The sequence below is a fragment of the Pristiophorus japonicus genome, chromosome 4 (assembly GCF_044704955.1).
Source record: "Pristiophorus japonicus isolate sPriJap1 chromosome 4, sPriJap1.hap1, whole genome shotgun sequence".
Taxonomy (NCBI): domain Eukaryota; kingdom Metazoa; phylum Chordata; class Chondrichthyes; family Pristiophoridae; genus Pristiophorus; species Pristiophorus japonicus.
The window spans coordinates 305,931,021-305,951,350 of record NC_091980.1 but is presented as its reverse complement, the minus strand read 5'-3'; the positions used below and the strand labels follow the sequence as shown (position 1 = coordinate 305,951,350).

General features: G+C 43.0%; 1 protein-coding gene across 9 annotated transcripts in view; it reads left to right on the top strand.

The window, feature by feature from the left end:
• Positions 1 to 20,330, top strand: part of ttc7b (tetratricopeptide repeat domain 7B) — a 453,719-nt gene that overhangs the window by 186,628 nt on the left and 246,761 nt on the right. For all 9 annotated transcript variants that reach the window (XM_070879667.1, XM_070879664.1, XM_070879666.1 and 6 more), the window contains one exon: positions 13,792 to 13,870. In XM_070879667.1, the coding sequence (XP_070735768.1) occupies positions 13,792 to 13,870 (79 nt within the window). The remainder of the gene's footprint in view (positions 1 to 13,791; positions 13,871 to 20,330) is intronic.

The window sequence follows — 20,330 nt, the reverse complement described above, 5'->3', positions numbered from 1 at the left end:
CCAAATGCCTCAATGTTTTGAAATTAAATTGCTAAAATCAAACAGTTGGCACAATAAGCAATTGTAGGCATTGCACAGGTTGCTTGGTAAATGGACTCAATGGCTTTCATAGTCATAAGATCACACTGAATATACATCAGCGTTATGGTTTTCAGTCAATACTAGTGTCAGTTGCCTAGCTAACAAGCTGCAGATACATTTCAGGGATTGTTTTCTTACTGAGAAGCATCAGCAGTGTAACACAGAGCAGCATTTCAACAGCCAGTCAAATATCTCTCCACTGCTGAACGCTGCCCTAGCTGGCTAGTTCAATGTAACAATTCATCTGATGCATAGAATTACATAGAATGTTCAGCACAGAAACAGGCCATTCAGCCCAACAGATGTGTGCCGGTGTTTATGCTTCACACAAACAACCTCCTACCCAACTTCATTTCACCCTGCACACGCCTCCTCCTACCCAACTTCATTTCACCCTACCAGCATATCCTATTCGTTTCTGCCTCGTGTTTATCTAGCTTCCCCTTAAATGCATCAATGCTATTCACCTCAATTACTCCCTGTGGTAGCAAATTTCATATTCTAACCACCCTCTGGATAAAAATGTTTTTCCTGTATTCCTTGGATTTATTGGTGACTATCTTGTATTTATGGCCTCTAGTTTTGGACTCCCTCACAGGTGGAAACATCTTCTCTACATTTACCCTATTGAACCCCTTCAAAATTCTAAAGACCTCTATCAGGTCACCCCTGAGCCTTCTCTCTTCTGGAGAAAAGAACTCAATCATGTTCAGCCTTTCCTGATAGTTATAACCTCTCAGTTCTAATTATTAAAATATCTATCATTTAAACATATAAATTGACTGATCAATTTAAATTATTGGTTTAGCATAGTCTTGAAGATACCTAGCTAAAAAATAGCAGAGAGGAAAAAATAAAATGAATTGGCTTCAGTTTCCACCACAATCCCACTAGTGCAGGGGCTGGGCAGCCGGTTTCTGTGACTCCTGTTGCTTGTCCCTGTGTTAATGTTCTGGGAAACAGAGAGAGAGATAGAATACATCACACTTGTGGGTTTTCCAGTGCCGCCTCCTTAATTCCATAAAAGTGAGATGGGGCATGTTTGTACAGTTTAGACTCTCCATTAAAGCGATCAGTCTTGCACTGTAATCCCTTAGTACAAGCCTTTTCCGTTTGATATTTAGCTTCTGTTACTAAGGAACGTAACGAAAACAGCGAAACTCTGAGCCATATTTTAGTTCTCAATTTGATCATAATATTGACATTGATTTGACTAAATGGTACTCCCCTATTAACTCAACGGAGAATTTTCATGTTACAGAAATGGAAATGTTTGTACTGAGTGACTCTAATACTCCATTTACATGACAATGCTAATATTTTTGTTCTTGCTGTGAATGGGCTGAGTTCTCAGCCTGCACATTTAGGTCAGCAGTTTGATTTTGACACTGCTGCCTTGACATTGGGGAGAGTCTGTGTCCAGGCTGGTAAGTAGCAAAAGTGACATTGTAAAAACTGCCCATGCACAGCTGTTCTGGTGTTGCTGCCAGAACAGCATAAACTGAAGGTGGCTCTATATAAATGGGATATCAATTTAAATCCTTTCAGTGGGGACTGTCTAATGACATAACCCAATAAACATCTTTCATCCCGTCCAATTGTAATGGAGGATACAGTAAACACCTGCTTAGTTCTGTTTGTAACTGCGGCAGCTCTCCACAGGGAGGGAGAGAAAATGTAGAGAGAGGAACATCCCCAGACCGTTCTCAGGTACTCATTAGCGGCTGCTTTCGCAGGCTCGTTGATAGCAATCTAAGAATAGGACTTTCCACCAACTTCTCAACCAGAGATGGGCAAAATGACAGGGAAGTACAAAATAGTACATTGGTTGAAATTTTCACGTGCAGGTTTAATTTTCTGTGTGACCATTTTTACAGAGCACCAAAGAAAGAAAGACTTGGATTTATATAGCGCCTTTCACAACCACCGGACATCTCAAAGCACTTTACTGCCAATGAAGTACTTTTGGAGTGGAGTCACTGTTGGAATGTAGGAAATGCGGCAGCCAATTTGCGCACAAACAAGCTCCCACAAACAGCAATGTGATAATGATCCGATAATCTGTTTTGTTATTAAGGGATAAATATTGGTCAGGACACCGGGGATAACTCCCCTGCTCTTCTTAGAAATAGTACGATGGGATCATTTATGTCCACTTGGCTTAACGTCTCCTCCAAAGGACGGCACCTCCGACAGTGGAGTGCTCCCTCAGCACTGCACTGGAGTGCCAGCCTAGATTTAGGTGCTCAAGTCCCTGGAGTGGGACTTGAACCCACAACCTTTTGTCTCAGAGGCGAGAGTGCTACACACTGAGCCACAGCTGGCACTTTAGAAGTCTTTAAAATATGTTGAGAGGCGATGATGATGAAGATGTTAGCTAGCTCATTGGCCTTGTGTGTGACCACAGAACCAAAGGCCACAAGTACAAAATCAACCAGCCTTCTGTGAGACTAGAAATAAGAAGAATTGAATCTTCCACCAAGCAGTGAATGTGTAGAACTTAGCAGAAGCATGTTAATCCTGAGTTGATTAACTCATTCAAAAGGAACCGGATAAATAACTGGTTAAGAATGGCATTTAAGGTTATGTTGTGGGCAGTGGACACCTACACAAAAGCGGTAATAATTGCAGGCGTTTTTCTAATTTCTTGTAGCAAAAGTGCGACATCAGGGAAAAATAGAAAAAAGTCAAAGCTATATCTGAATCCGCGAAGCATTCGCAACAAAATAGATGAATTAATAGCGCTGATGGAAATTAATAGCTTTGATCTAATAGCCATTACAGAGATGTGGTTGCAAAGTGAGCAAGGTTAGGAACTAAATATTCAAGGATTTTTAACTTTTAGAAGAGATAGGCAAAATGGAAAAGTAAGGAGGGGTGTGTAGCCCTGATAATAAAGGATGGGATAAAGACAGTAGAGAGAAAGAATCTTAACTCGGAAAATCAAGAAGTAGAATCAGTTTGGGTGGTCGATTGGGAAACTACATTAAAAGGTGTGATGGTAGACTAGCAATGGCTAGCATTTAAAGAATGAATACATAATTTACAACAAACATACATTCCTTTAAGGCACAAAAACACCAGAGGAAAAGTGGTCCAACCGTGGCTAACGAGAAGTTAAAGATAGGATTATATCAAAGGAAGAGGCTTAAAATGTTGCCAAAATCTGTGTAGTAGTAAACCTGAGGATTGGTAATATTTTAGAATTCAGCGAAGGAAGACCAAGAAATTGATAAATAAAGGGAAAATAGAATGTGAGAGTAAACTAGCAAGAGACATAAAAACAGTCGGTAAAAGCTTCTATAGTTATGTAAAAAGGAAAAGATTAGCAAAAATTAATGTGGGCCCCTTACAGACTGAGACAGGAGAAATTATAATGGGGAATAAAGAAATGGCAGAGAAATTAAACAAATATTTTGTGTCTGTCTTCATGGAAGAAAACACAAAAAACCTCCTGGAAATAGTGGAGCACCAAGGATCTAGCAAGAATGCGGAACTGAAAGAAATTAGTATTAGTAAAAAAAAAAGTACTGTAAAAAAATAATGGGACTGAAAGCTGATAAATCCCTTGGACCTCATGGCCTACATCCTAGGGTTTTGAAAGAGGTGACTATAGAGATAGTAGATGCATTGGTTCTCATCTTCCAAAATTCCATAGATTCTAGAACAGTTCCCGCAGATTGAAAGGTAGCTAATGTAACCCTGCTATTTAAGAAAGGAGGGAGAGAGAAAATGGGGAACTACAGACCAGTTAGCCTGACATCAGTCGTAGGGAAAATCTAGAATCTATTATTAAGGACGTGGTAACAGGGCACTTAGAAAATAATAGGATTGAGCAGAGTCAACACGGATTTAAGAAAGGGAAATCGTGTTTAACAAATCTGGTAGAGTTTTTTGAGATTGTAACTAGCAGAATAGATAAGCAGGAACCAGTGGATGTGTGTTTGGATTTTCAGAAACCACTCAATAAGGTGCCACACAAGAGGTTATTAAATAAAATTAGGGCTCATGGGATTGGGGGTAAAATACTAGCATGGATTGAGGATTGGTTAACAGACAGAAAGCAGAGGGTAGGAATAAATGTGTATTTTCGAGTTGGCAGACATAAGAACATAATAAATAGGAACAGGAGTAGGCCATACGGCCCCTCGAGAATGCTCCGCCATTCAATAAGATCATGGCTGATCTGATCATGGACTCAGCTCCACTTCCCCGCCCGCTCCCCATAATCCCTTATCTCCTTATCATTTAAGAAACTGTCTGTTTCTATCTTAAATTTATTCAACGTCCCAGCTTCCACAGCTCTCTGAAGCAGCGAATTCCACAGATTTACAATCCTCTGAGAGAAGAAATTTCTCCTCATCTCTGTTTTAAATGGGCGGCCCCTTATTCTAAGATTGTGCCCTCTAGTTCGAATCTCCCCCATCAGTGGAAACATCCTCTCTGCATCCACCTTGTCAAACCCCCTTATAATCTTAAACATTTCGATAAGATCACCTCTCATTCTTCTGAATTCCAATGAGTAGAGGCCCAACCTACTCAACCTTTCCTCATAACTCAACCCCCTCATCCCCGGAATCAACCTTGTGAACCTTCTCTGAACTGCCTCCAAAGCAAGTATATCCTTTCGTAAATATGGAAACCAAAACTGCACGCAGTATTCCAGGTGTGGCCTCACCAATACCTTATATAGCTGTAGTACGACTTCCCTGCTTTTATACTCCATCCTTTTTACAATAAAGGCCAAGATACCATTGGCCTTCCTGATCACTTGCTGTACCTGCATACTATCCTTTTGTGTTTTATGTACAAGTACCCTCAGGTCCCGCTGTACTATGGCACTTTGCAATCTTTCTCCATTTAAATAATAACTTGCTCTTTGATTTTCTTTCTGCCAAAGTGCATGACCTCACACTTTCCAACATTATACTCCATCTGCCAATGTTTTACCCACTCACTTAGCCTGTCTATGTCCTTTTGCAGATTTTTTGTGTCCTCCTCACACGTTGCTTTTCCTCCTATCTTTGTATCGTCAGCAAACTTGGCTATGTTACTCTCGGTCCCTTCTTCCAAGTCGTTAATATAGATTGTAAATAGTTGGTGTCCCAGCACTGATCCCTGTGGCATCCCACTAGTTACAGGTTGCCAAACAGAGAATGAACCATTTATACCAACTCTCTGTTCTCTGTTAGTTAGCCAATCCTCTATCCATGCTAATATATTACCCCAACCCCGTGAGCTTTTATCTTGTGCAGTAACTTTTTATGTGGCACCTTGTCAAATGCCTTCTGGAAGTCCAAATACACCACATCCACTGGTTCCCCTTTATCCACCCTGTTTGTTACATCCTCAAAGAACTCCAGCAAATTTGTCAAACGTGACTTCCCCTTCATAACTCCATGCTGACTCTGCTTTTCCAAATGTCCTGCTACTGCTTCTTTAATAATGGACTCCAACATCTTCCCAACCACAGATGTTAGGCTAACTGGTCTATAGTTTCCTGCTTTTTGTCTGCCTCCTTTTTTAAATAGGGGCATTATATTTGCAGTTTTCCAATCTGCTGAGACCTCCCCAGGGAATTTTGGTAAATTACAACCAATGCATCCACAATCCCTGCCGCTACTTCTCTTAAGACCCTAGGATGCAAGTCATCAGGTCCAGGGTAACTAGTGGAGTGCCACAAGGATCAGTGCTTGGACCTCAGCTATTCTCAATCCATATCAAGGACTTGGATGAGGGACCGTATGTAATATATTCAAGTTTGCTGATGATACAAAGCTAGGTGGGAATGCAAGTTGTGAGGAGGATACAAAGTGGCTTCAAGGGGATATAGACAGGTTAAGTGAATGGGCAATAACATGGCAAATAGAATATAATGTGGAGAAATGTGAAGTTATCCACTTTGGTAGGAAAAATAGAAAAGCAGAGTATTTTTTAAATGGTGAGAGATTGGGAAATATAGTGTTCAGAAGGACCTGGGTATCCTTGCACACGAATCACTGAAAGTTAACATGCAGGTACAGCAAGCAATTAAGAAAGCAAATGGTATGTTGGCCTTTATTACAAGAGGATTTGAGTGCAAGCGTAAGGACATTTTATTGCAATTATATAGGGCCCTGGTGAGACCGCACCTGGAGTATTGTGTATAGTTTTAGTCTTACCTAAGGAAGGATATACTTGTGATAGAGGGAGTGTAACGAAGGTTCACCAGACTGATTCCTAGGATGGGGGGATTGTCCTATGAGGAGAGATTGAGCAGACTAGATCTATATTCTGTACAGTTTAAAAGAATGACAGGTGATCTCACTGAAACATACAAAATTCTTAAGGGCTTGACAGGGTAGATGCAGGGGGATGTTTCCTCTGGCTGGGGGGAGTCTACAACCAGGAGTCACAGTCTCAGAATAAAGGGTCGGCCATTTAGGACTGAGGAGAAACTTCTTCACTTAGAGAGTGGTGAATCTTTGGAATTCTCCAGAGTGCTGTGGAGGCTCAGTCTTAGAGTATATTCAAGATGAAGATCGATAGATTTTTGAATATTCAGGGAATCAAGGGATATGGGGATAGTGCAGGAAAGTGAAGTTGTGGTAGAAGACCAGCCATGATCTTATTGAATGGCGGAGCAGGCCCGAGGGTCCAAATGGCCTACTTCCTGCTCCTCATTCTTATGTTCTTACGTAAAATGATACGTGTATATAAATCTGATTGTAAAGTTGTTAACTTATTTTAAAATTGTCTGTTAATCCACCCAGTTTATGGAGCTTCACTTCTTGCTCCCTTCTCTCAGCACACGTGACCCTTCTTTCCTCCTATATCCCTTATCGTGTGCATGCAGGTACTGGCTATGCCTGTTTTCTTCAAACACCTCGCCACACGCGCTCACCACCCCCCCGCATTTTGATGAAGTCAATCTTCCCCAAGTCACACCTCTCTGCCATTCTCGACTCCTATTTGATACTACTCCAAGGGATCGAACTCTGCTGTACAATATGGATAGCATTTCTTTGAAAACTGTCATGGCATTAGGAATTCCCACCAACAGCATGCTGGGGATGGGGGACAGGTTCAGGGAATAGAACAAACAAACTATTTGGAAAACACAATTTTTGCTGAGCGGTGATTGTTACGGGATCCGCAATGGAAAAAACACAGCTGGTTTTCCCAGCTGTTGTGGTTTTGAGTTATAAATAGAAGTAGAAGAGTCATTCTCACCGATTGTTTCTTAGACCGAGGACTGTGCCCCATAGAATGATTAACCCCAGGGCGTCTTCTAACTAATGTTTATCTGAAAAACGACAAGCATTCAAGACGCAACAGTTCACAAACATTATGTAAATATAACAGCTATCTGATTCTTGTCTTACGGACTCAACCAAGATAACATAATTTATTCCATTGACTTTGCACAGTTTATGCGGTGGTTTTGGTGCTTGATGTTCTTTTTTGTTTTTAAAAAAAAAAGAGCAATTCTGGATTGATGCAAAAAGCCAAATTCATAATTTTCTTTTACCTATCCAATTTTTTTCTCCGTTCTATTGACCAGTGCTGGGATATATTTCCATGCACACTGGATGTCCTCCAACTCCTTGTCCAAATGACTATTGTTCACGTGTGAGTCTTGACAGTGAGTCAACAATCTGCCTGACCGAGGAATCGCAGCTGTGTCTCGATTCTGTCCTTGCTCAATCCCCACACACACACACATCCACTCCTAGCTTTCTTATCACAGTTGTGTGGATCAGAGATGAGTGGAAGCCAGCTACATCCAAAGGAGAGCCAATCAGTGCGCATTGTCCTTGAACTAGTGATGAGTTATAGAGGAGCATTAGTGGAGGTCTGAATGCAGGCCAAGAGTAACACGTAGAAACTTTGGTAAGAGACAAAAAAAGGTGCGAAGAGTTTTTTTAAAAACCTTGCAGTACAAATTTTACTGAATAAAGCTTTTGAAATTATTTCTCTAGCTTTGCTTCAAATATTGTTTTGAGAGGTGGTGTGGGGAGAATTCCTTAAGCAGACAATTGTTTGGATAGCTTGACTATTACTGATACATCCTGGGATAATTCAATTCATTGCATATACTCACTACAGGACCTGCCTTGGGGAACGGGCAGTGAAGTGGAGCTGAGTCCATGATCGGATCAGCCAGGATTGTATTGAATGGCGGAGCAGGCTCGAGGGGCCGTATGGCTACAACTGTTCATTTTTCTTATGTTCTTTGGCTAACAGAGTTACCACTCTTGACAAAAGGTCCAGGCTTTTTGGAGAGATTGAAAGCTTTAAGTAAAAATTTAATTAAGGTATTAAAAGGCAGACATTCTAATTGCTAAATTTAATCATTATTGTGAAATATGGAATTTTTTCATTTAATGTTTTATTTTGAACATTAAAAATTTCAGTTACTGAGAAAAATTGCATCATTTTTTTCACAACATTTTGAGCAGTATGGCTGGTTCCTTAACAAACCTTGATGGTGAAAGACGACACAGGAAAAGCAATGGAAATTGTGGACACAGGAACTTACAATGGGAAAAGTTGACACAAAAGAGTGACCAATAATACTGTGACAGATATTAAAACTTATGGGCGGGTTGCATTTAGGCAGCCGAAAGATTTTTTATATTTATAGAGCGAGCGAGTATGAATACCTTGAGCTGGAATCATACGCCACAGAAAGAAGCCATTCGGCCCATTGTGCCAGCTCTTTGAAAGAGCGATCTGATTAGTCCCATTCTCGCCACCGCCCCCCCCCCCCCCCCCACTCTTTTTCCACAGCCCTGCAATTTTTTCCCTTCAAGTAAAGAAACCATCTGCCATAATTCCATTGTAGATAATTATGATTCAGTAAAATGTTAGTGATTTGTTGCACAGATGCTACTTGAGTATTCAGCGCTAATTATATTGACCTGATCTCTCTCTCTTGTGGAATCTAAATGCCATGTAGCTTGGATCTTTCAGCTGCAGCAGTCTCAGCTATTCCCATATATATAAAAAAATGTATAAAGTTGCTTAACTGGACACTATTGCTTGAAAATGGCAAGCTATGGACTGGAGGGTAGCTAATGTAACACCATTTTTTAAGAAAGGAGGGAGAGAGAAAACAGATAATTATAGACTGGTTAACCTGACATCAGTAGTGGGGAAAATGTTGGAATCAATTATTAAAGATGAAATAGCAGCAAATTTTAGAAAGTAGTGAGGGGATCGGCCCAAATCAGCATGGATTTATGAAAGGGAAATCCTGCTTGACAAATCTTCTAGAATTTTTTGAGGATGTAACTGGTAGAGTGGACAAAGGTGAACAAGTGGGTGTGGTGTATTTGAACTTTCAAAAGGCTTTTGACGAGGTCCCGCACAAGAGATTGGTGTACAAAATTAAAGCACATGGTATTGGAGGTAATATACTGACGTGGATAGAGAACTGGTTGGTAGACAGGAAGCAGAGAGTCGGGATAAACGGGTCCTTTTCAGAATGGCAGGCAGTAACTAGTGGGGTACTGCAGGGCTCAGTGCTGGGACCCCAGCTATTTACAATATCCATTAATGATTTGGATGAGGGAATTGAGTGTAATATCTCCAAGTTTGCAGATGACACTAAGCTGGGTGGCAGTGTGAGCTGTGAGGAGGATGCTAAGAGGCTGCAGGGTGACTTGGACAGGTTAGGTGAGTGGGCAAATGCATGGCAGATGCAGTATAATGTGGATAAATGTGAGGTTATCCACTTTGGGGGCAAAAACACGAAGGCAGAATATTATCTGAATGGCAGCAGATTAGGAAAAAGGGGAGGTGCAGCGAGAACTTGGTGTCATGGTACACCAGTCATTGAAAGTTGGCATGCAGGTTCAGCAGGCGGTGAAGAAGGCAAATGGTATGTTGGCCTTCATAGCTAGGGGATTTGAGTATAGGAGCAGGGAGGTCTTACTGCAGTTGTACAGGACCTAAGTGAGGCCTCACCTGGAATATTCAGTTCAGTTTTAGTCTCCTAATCTGAGGAAGGACGTTCTTGCTTTTGAGGGAGTGCAGCGAAGGTTCACCAGACTGATTCCTGGGATGGCAGGACTGACATATGAGGAGAGACTGGATCGAGTGGTCCTGTATTCACTGGAGTTTAGAAGGATGAGAGGGGATCTCATAGAAACATAAAATTCTGACAGGACTGGACAGGTTAGATGCAGGAAGAATGTTCCCGATGTTGGGGAAGTCCAGAACCAGGAGACATAGTCTAAGGATAAGGGATAAGCCATTTAGGACTGAGATGAGGAGAAACTTCTTCACTCAGAGAGTTGTTAACCTGTGGAATTCCATACCGCAGAGAATTGTTGATGCCAGTTCATTGGATATATTCAAGGGGGTGTTAGATATGGCCCTTACGGCTAAAGGGATCAAGGGTATGGAGAAAAAGCAGGAAATGGGTACTGAGGGAATGATCAGCCATGATCTTATTGAATGGTGGTGCAGGCTCAAAGGGCTGAATGTCCTACTCCTGCACCTATTTTCTATGTTTCTATTAGAACTAATTCTTTAGCTAAAAGAATTTCATTCATATCAAGCACGCTCCCCAAGGAAGGTCCTGTAGTGAGTATATGCAATGAATTGAATTATTCCAGGTTGTATCAGTAATAGTTAAGCTATCCAAACAATTGTCTGTTTAAGGAATTTCCCCCCCCCCAAAGTGCAGTCACCTAAAATAAATCCCTGTCTTTAATCCACATGGTTAAATGTCATGCGTAGAGTGTACTTTAACTCTATAAATACCACACACACATAATAAATGAATGACAGGTTTGCAACAGTTAAATTAGTCCCTTTAGGAGGCTGGAGCTCTGACACTGAATGGCAGCAGTGTGATTATTTTGGTACATAAGAACATAAGAAATAGGAGCATGAGTAAGCCATTTGGCCCCTCGAGCCTTCTCCGCCATTCAATAAGATCATGGCTGATCTGATCTTGGCCTCAACTCCACTTCCTTGCCCGTTCCCCATAACTCTTGACTCCCTTATCTTTCAAAAATCTGCTTCTTTCCACCTTAATTATATTCAATGACCCAGCTTCCACTGCTCTCTGGGGTAGATAATTCCGAAGATTTACGACCTTCTGAGAGAAGAAATTCCTCCTCATCTCTGTTTTAAATGGGCCACCCCTTATTCTGAAACTATGCCTCCTAGTCCTAGGTTCCCCCGCGAGGGGAGACATCCTCTCTGTATTTACCCTGTCTGTATCTACCCTGTATGGATCTGAGGCATGGACGATGTATAGAAGGCACCTCAAGTCACTGGAGATATATCACCAACGATGTCTCCGTAAGATCCTGCAAATCCCCTGGGAGGACAGGCGCAATAACATCAGTGTCCTCGTCCAGGCTAACATCCCCAGCATTGAAACACTGACCACACTCGATCAGCTTCGCTGGGCAGGCCACATAGTTCGCATGCCAGATAGGAGACTCCCTAAGCAAATGCTTTATGCAGAGCTCCTTCATGGTAAACTAGCCAAAGGTGGGCAGCGGAAATGTTACAAGGACACCCTCAAAGCCTCCCTGGTAAACATCACCACTGACACCTGGGAGACCCTGGCCGAAGACCGCCCGAGGTGGAGAAAGTGCATCCGGGAGGGCGTGAGCTCTTCGTGTCTCAACACAAAGAGCATGGAGGTCAAGCGCAGGCAGCGGAAGGAGTGCGCCGCAAACCAGCTCCACCAACCCCTTCCCTCAACAAATGTCTGTCCCACCTATAATAGGGTCTGTGGCTCTCGTATTGTTCAGCCATCAAAGAACTCACTTAAAGGAGTGGAAGCAAGTCTTCCTCGATTCCGAGGGACTGTCCATGATGATGATGATCTACCCTGTCAAGCCCCCTCAGAATCTTACACGTTTTAATATGATCACCTCTCATTCTTCTAAACTCCAATGAAATTAGGCTCAACCTTTCTTCATAAGACAACTCCTTCATCTCATGAATGAGGCAGCTGTATCGAAGGCTCATGGGAGAGAGGTAGCAGTAGTGGAGGCTCATGCGAGAGAGCCAGCAGTATCGGGGACTGATGGGAGAGAGACAGCAGCATTGGGGACTGACTGGAGAGATAGAGGCATTCGGAACTGACGAGAGAGGGAGAGGTAGCAACATTGGGACGTCCCAGGGGGCTACAACAGAATCAGGGACTTGCTCCGAGTCACAGTGTCAGGCTCAGTCAGGGAAGAGAACCGTACATGTGAAATTAGATTTGTAGTTAATACGCCAGTATAGACCCAGACCCACACTGAAATGTTTAACATGCCAATTGGTGTTTGTTCTGTACAGGTTTAACTGCTGGTCTTTGAACAATGATTCGTCTGTTAATGGTGTGATCAGGGCTTAGGGTTATCAAACCACTGTTGATGAGTTGACATGCAGATGTGGAACAGGCGAGATTAGATTCAGAACCAACCAGCAATAAAACATCCAGTGAACGGTGGGCAGGGTGGGGGGATGGAGATCATACAGTCAAATTCCGCTGGGTTTCCATTGCTTCTTTGACAGAACGATGAAAATCCGTGGATAAACTTGTGGGAAGGGAAGAATGTTTAAGAATGGCTTTATTCTTTTCTAATCCTACTCACTTTTCTAAAGAGGCTTGGAATTCTGTTAAGTGTAAGAAGATAGAGAGCCAATCTAATGGCCACTGCGGACTGTAAATTATCACACAGCAAGCAAATGCAGCAAGCAGTACCAGATCACTCAATGTTGCAGCACTCCCCCGACAGTTTCCGAAATTGAACCAACTGATTTTTCTCCCTCCTCTTGACAGCACCTGAAAACGAATGGCCACTTAAAGCAGGATCTCTTGATTAACTGAGTTTATTTAATAAAGTTAATACCCTGCATACTGCTTTAAATTGTATAAATCCCTAGTTACCTGGGGTAGCCGTAGGGCTGCTGCAATCCTCCCCAATTTAATTTCTCGGCATAACTACAATCCTGCGTTTTTTTTCCCTACATGCCACCGTCGGGTTCAAATCTTTAAGGTGTCTATTGTCTAAAGTAGTCTTGACAGCATCTTATTATTATGCTACCCAGTGGCTGCGGTATGTACTAACCACAGGATGCACTGGGGCAACATGCCAAGTGCATGCTTCTTCGGCAGCACCTCTCAAACCAACAACTTCCATCACCCAGAAGGACGAAAGTCAGCAGATGCATGGGAACATCATCACCTGCAATTTCCCCTCTGCCTTGGGCATATATCACCGTTCCTTCATCATCGCTGGATCAAAATTCTGGACCTCCCTACCTAACAGCACTGTGGTAGCACCGTCACTGCACAAATGCAGGGCAATAAATGCCAGCTTTGTCAGCGACTTCCTAGGTCACAGCCAAGTGATCTGTCCAATTTCATTTTTTTTTTGTAGCAGTTTGATACAACTGAGTGGCTTGCTCTGCCATTTCAGAGGGCAGTTAAGAGTCAATCATATTGTTGTGGGTCTTGAATCATATATAGGCCCAGACCGGGTAAGGAAGGCAGATTTCCTTCCCCAAAGCACATTAGTGAACCAGTTGGGTTTTTTACAACAATCTGACAGCTTCATGGTCACTTTTACTGATACTGGCTAAAAGCCGTTCAGTTGAGAACCAGTTGTTGGAGTATTGTGCTCATCTTAGAATGAAATTTATCTTTGCTAATTTCTTAATTATTCTTTTTTTAAATCTTGTTAATTCTCCTACGTTACATTTATACAGAAACTTGACAAGAGGAGTTACCCGGTTTCGAGAAATCTTGAGAGCTGTGGAAACGAGAACCACACAGAATTTGCGGATGGTGAGTGACCATAGAGGCCCCACAGTGTGAGAGGGAGCTATCAAAAGTGAGCCCAGATCGGTAATATTTAAGGTAACTGTTACAGCAATCTGAACACTGCTGCACAGTATGGCGTTGCATCTCATGGGCGGTCCAACAAAACACAGGTTCATGGCCAAATGCCATCAAAGTGCCACCGTGCAGTGTAACACGACTCCGAGAAATTACAGAATATTTATTATTCCAGTTATTTTCTTACTGAAGAAAGGGAATTTCTCCACCATCTTCAATGTTCTTCCCCTACTGAAGCTGCTGGAATGCAGTTGCACGGTCATTAGCTGCCTTCTGGCACCTTGCCCAAGTGACTGGACTTCATCTGTGAACTTAAGTGTGTCAGCAGGCTGCTGCACCATGGATAGCATCATTACTGAGCCAATACTGGTTGCTGGCCAACCTCCCACCTTGCACCCTCTGTAAACGAGCTCATCGAAACTGTATCCTAACTCGCAGAAAGTCCCGTTTATCCATCACTCCTATGCTCGCTGACCTACTTTGGCCACCGGCCCTCTCGCACCTCAACATTAAAATTCTCAGTTTGCAAAACCCTGCATGGCCTTGCCCTTCTCTATCTGTATAACCTCCTCTAGCCTTAAAACTCTCCGAGATCTCTGTGCTCCTCCAATTCTGGCCTCTTGCGCATCCCCAATTTTCTTCGCTCCACCATTGGCGGCCATGCCTTCAGCCAACTAGGCCCTAAGCTCTGGAATTCCCTTCCTAACCCTCTCCGCCTCTGTGTCCTCCTTTGAGCCGCTCCTTAAAACCTACCTCATTGACCAACCTGTCCCAAAACCTCCTTGTGTGGCTGGGTGTATATTTTGACTTATAATGCTCTTGTGAAACATAGAAACGTAGAAAATAGATGCAGGAATAGGCCATTCGGCCCTTCGCGCCTGCACCGCTATTCAATAAGATCATGGCTGATCATTCCCTCAGTATCCCTTTCCTGCTTTCTCACCATACCCCTTGATCACCTTAGCCGTAAGGGCCATATCTAACTCCCTCTTGAATATATCCAATGAACTGGCATCAACAACTCTCTGCGGCAGGGAATTCCACAGGTTAACAACTCTCTGAGTGAAGAAGTTTCTCGTCATCTCAGTCCTAAATGGCCTACCCCTTATCCTAAGACAATGTCCCCTGGTTCTGGACTTACCCAACATCGGGAACATTCTTCCCGCATCTAACCTGTCCAGTCCCGTCAGAATCTTACATGTTTCTATGAGATCCCCTCTCATCCTTCTAAACTCCAGTGAATAAAGGCCCAGTTGATCCATTCTCTCCTCATATGACAGTTCAGCCATCCCTGGAATTAGTCTGGTGAACCTTCGCTGCACTCCCTCAATAGCAAGAACGTCCTTCCTCAGATTAGGAGACCAAAACGGAACACAATATTCCAGGTGAGGCCTCACTAAGGCCCTGTACAACTGCAGTAAGACCTCCCCGCTCCTATACTCAAATCCCCAGCTATAAAGGCCAACATACCATTTGCCTTCTTCACCGCCTGTTGTACCTGCATGCCAACTTTCAATGACTGATGAACCATGATACCCAGGTCTCGTTGCACCTCCCCTTTTCTTAATCTGCCGCCATTCAGATAATATTCTGCCTTCGTGTTTTTGCCCCCAAAGTGGATAACCTCACATTTATCCACATTATACTGTACCTGCTATGCATTTGCCTGCTCATCTAACCTGTCCAAGTCACCCTGCAGCCTCTTAGCGCCCCCTCACAGCTCACACCGCCACCCAGCTTAGTGTCATCTGCAAACTTGGAGATATTACACTCAATTCCTTCATCCAAATCGTTAATGTATATTGTAAGTAGCTGGGGTCCCAGCACTGAGCCCTGCGGCACTCCACTAGTTACTGCCTGCCATTCTGAAAAGTGAAAAGGACCCGTTGATCCCGACTCTCTGCTTCCTGTCTGCCTCTATCCACGTCAGTACATTACCCCCAATACCATGCGCTTTGACTTTGCACAACAATCTCTTATGTGGGACCTTTTCAAAAGCCTTTTTAAAGTCCAAATACACCACATCCACTGGTTCTCCCTTGTCCATTCTACCAGTTACATCCTCAAAAAATTCCAGAAAATTCGTCGAGCATGATTTCCCTTTCATAAATCCATTCTGACTTGGACCGATCCTGTCATGAAGCGCCTTAAGACACTATAAAAATGCAAGTTGTTGTTGTGATAGTGATCAAGACAGGAACCAGGGCACATAATCTTTCCCCCTCAAGCTCTGGTACTGTGGCCAATTATATCGCCTCAATTGCTGGCCTCGTTGATAATCTGCCAACTCTGCTGTCTGGGGTTGAATTCCTGGTCTGTAGGGCTCAGTGCTGGCCAGATATTTTGTAAGAGGAAATGCACAAATTAAATTGATTACAGGTTTACATAGAATTTTCAGCACAGTAACATGGCCATTCGGGCAACTGGCCTATGCCAGTCAAGTCCCCTTCCTGTTTTTGTTATGACTAAATGCATATAAAGAGTAGCTGAGGCATTTCATCATCTTATGTATAACATCTGATCAACACTTCGTTGAAATAGAAGAGAATTAGCGGCAAAATAAAAGCAAAATATTACAGATCAGGCAGCATTTGCGGAGAGAAAAACAGAGTTAACGTTTCAGGTCGATGACCTTTCATCAGAATTATAGAATGATAAAGCACCAGAAAGAGCCCTTCAGCCCATCGTGCCTGTGCTGGCTCTTTGAAAGGGCTGTCCAATTATTGGCAACTCTTTGTAGCCATTTAAATGTATCCAGATACAGTCACACCAATGGTTTCATAGCAAAAGTGCCTGGAGATCGCTATTCTACAAAAGTACAAGCCACAAGAATAATCATTTAAAAGTGACGGGCAAAGGCCCCCTTGACCGCTTTGTGGTTCAATGCTACATTAGCTGCAGTATTGAGCTATAGAGCCCCGGAAGGACACAGGATTGATCCTTGCCCTGCGCCAAGTCAGCTGATCGCAGCCAGGGCAGCAGTATGAGGTGCTGCAATTTGCTTTAAATTCTTTTTTATTTGATTACATCTCTATGATATGCTTTGAGATTTTCTTGTTATATACATTAAAGGTGCTATAAATGCAAGTTGTTGATGAGTGAAAGAAAGAAAAATCCAACAAGCTTCCTACTCCTGGTCACTATCCCATGACCCCATGCTGGTGGGTGATGGGATTGGGCTCAGCTGTGGTGTAGCTTCAACACTTGCTGTCAGACATGAAGAATGATACTCGAATGGAAGTCTGTTGGCAGCTGAGGAACTATATTGCAGGAAGGGTCAGCGACTTCAGGAGAAGGAGCAAGTGAACGGGAAAAAAATCCAAATCTGTGAATGATTTTAAGATTCCCATCTGATTGAACCAGGCGCAGGCGGTAATAATTGATGGGTGCAAAGATCCTATCGTGGCATTCAAGATGCCCTCTGAGAAGGCATAAAGCTGAAACGGATTCCTTCCTCCACTCAATAATTGAAAACAAGCCCAGAGCACAGGCCAAGTGACCATTGACAAAAAGAGTACACCACATGAGTCTGTGGCGATGCCAGTGCATCACTTGACCACTTCCAAATCATCATTCAGCCATGGATCAGTTGGTAGCACCCTCGCCTCTGAGTCATGAAGGTTGTGGGTTCAAGTCGCAGAGACTTGAGCACAAAAACCTAGGCTGACACTCCAGTACAGTGCCGTACTAAGGGAGTGCTGCACTGTCGGAGCTGCCGTCTTTCGGATGAGACGTTAAACCGAGGCCCCGTTTTTGCTCTCAGGTGGATGTAAAAAATCCCGTGGCACTATTTCAAAGAAGAGCAGGGGAGTTAGCCCCGGTGTCCTGGCCAATATTTATCCTTCACTCAACATCACTGAAACAGATTATCTGGTTATTATATCATTGCTTTTTTGAGGGCGCTTGCTGTGTGCAAATTGTTTCCTACATTCCTACATTCCAACAGTGACTACACTTTAAAAAGTACTTCATTGGCTGTAAAGTGCTATAGGATTTCCGATGGTCGTGAAAGGCACTATAAAAATGCAAGTCTTTTATTGTCAGTAGGAAATTTAGGCTGGAGGTTCTTATGCAGTTAATGTTGTAACTTTATTGAGCCAAAAGAAAAGGAAAGACGGCAGGGTGCTTAGAACAATGACTGCACAGCACCATTCTCCACCCCATCCTAAATATGCTTATAGCCTAGCAATGACCTGCACTGCGGGGAAGCTGCTGTAAGGCTTCTGAGTGTTAATCTATACAAGACCCAAACAAATAACAATTAGCTGCAATGAGAGAGCATTCACTCCTGTCCTTTGTCACACGTTCGGAAGCCTGTTGCTCTCGTTATTTAATTATCTCAGCGGCACTCTGCAAGGTTCCTTTAAGCAGTGTGGCCGCCTGGCTCTGTGCAAGTCCCGTGCAGCCAGTGAGCTAGTCTTTAAATAGCAGCCGGTTAAAGGGGCCACGCGGGCCAAACCAAAATCTGCACTTAGTTACATAAATTTATAGTTGTCGAGAAAACCCCAAGGACGAGAACTGCCCCTTCATCCACCGTAGAGCACCCCTCTCCTAGTGAGGTTCTCCCAGTCTAGAATCCAACTGTGTTTTGAATAGTACCTAACTTTAGCACCTCTACTCTCCTGCCTGGCAGATTATTTCCAGTTATTGTCCTTTTATATGAAGATATTCTTTCTGCTATCCCTTCTAAATTCATTCTTCACGTGTTTTTATTTATAACATCTGGTCCTAATATGACGACTTATTTTAAATAGTACTTGGGATAAATCTTCTCTAATCCCATTTAATATTTTATATGTTCCACAAGGTTCCTTGCCTCGGCCCATCTGCCTTAACTATCGTCTCTTTAGAAATTGAGATTTTTTTTAAAACCTCTTTCCAATTGGAATAAATTTCCATTCTTCGAATCCTTGCCATTGCTCTTTTCGTGAATTCTTTGTGATTTGCAAGATGAGCAATGTCATTGGTGGGTGCTGAGATACTTTTTATGCTTTGCACTGTCAGCATCTAGCACTTGTAGGTTAGGTTACTTCCTAAATCGCAACCTCTACCACCCAGAAGGGCAGTGGGTGAATGGGAACACCCAAGTTCCCCTCCAAGTCGCACACCATCCTAACTTAGAAATATATCGCCGTTCCTTTATTGTCGCTGGGTCAAAATCCTTGAACCCCCTCCTTAACAGCACTGTGGGAGTACCTTCACCGCATGGACTGCAACGGTTCAAGAAGGCGGCCCACCATCATCTTCTCAAGGGCAATTAGGAGCTGGGCAATAAATGCCGGCCTTGCCAGCGACGCCTATGTCTCTGGAAGGTATAGCTCAGGCCAGAAACAATAAGTCTTTTATTAGAAAGAAATAAAGACTTGGATTTATATAGCGCCTTTCACGACCTCTGGACGTCCTGAAGCACTTTACAGCCAATGAAGCATTTTTGAAGTACAGTCACTGTTGTAATGTAGGGAACGAGGCAGCCAATTTGTGCACAGCAAGCTCCCACAAACAGCAATGTGATGATTGACCAAATTATTTGGTTTTATTGTGATGTTGATTGAGGGATAAATTTTGGCCAGGACATCGGGGCTAACTGCCCTGCTCTGGAATAGTGCCATGGGATCTTTTATGTCCAGCTGAGAGAGCAGACGGGACCTCGGATAAACATCTCATCCGAAAGACGGCACCTCCGAAAGTGCAGCACTCCCTCAGTACTTATTATTCCCCGATAGTATCCCTTTACCTCAGCTGCAGAAGAGCAGCTCCCTGTTGCACTAGTTTTGTCCACATTATCCATCCTCATGGTGTCTCTAAGAGCCTCCAGCTCCCGAGATGCTGGGCTGATACTGGAAACATTCATTTCACCTAGGATCATTATATCACTTACAGTTTTGTTAAATAATCTGATGTTCAACATTTTGGCGGATTAACCAACTGTGATAGGACCTGTGGGAGAACTGAAAGCTGAGTCACTTTCACTGGCATAAAATCGGTTTCCATCAGAAGATTTGCTGTTAAATATAGACAGTGTGGGTGTTACACAGACTGAATAGTTCTCTTAATTACTAGGACATTGTGTTTTCACTTTTCATCGAACTGTTGCCGCATTTCCCCGCCCACCCCCCCCCCCCCCCGGCTTTCCAAACATGCGTTCTTCTCTTCCTGCTCTGCATTCCAATCAAATTAGGAGTACTATTATAATGCTTTTTGCTGTTCTACATTCGCAGCTATAAATTGTACTTTAGGAATAAAGACTGATGGCAACTTTTTCCAGCTGAAGAATATCATTCTTACCCACCCTCCCCCCGCTCCAATTTCACCAAACTTGTGACTTTGTTCTTTACTTTTATTTAACCCATTTTTTTAAACTCCCCCAAAAATACCTCTGACATTTTTCAAAAATGCAGAGATTTACTAA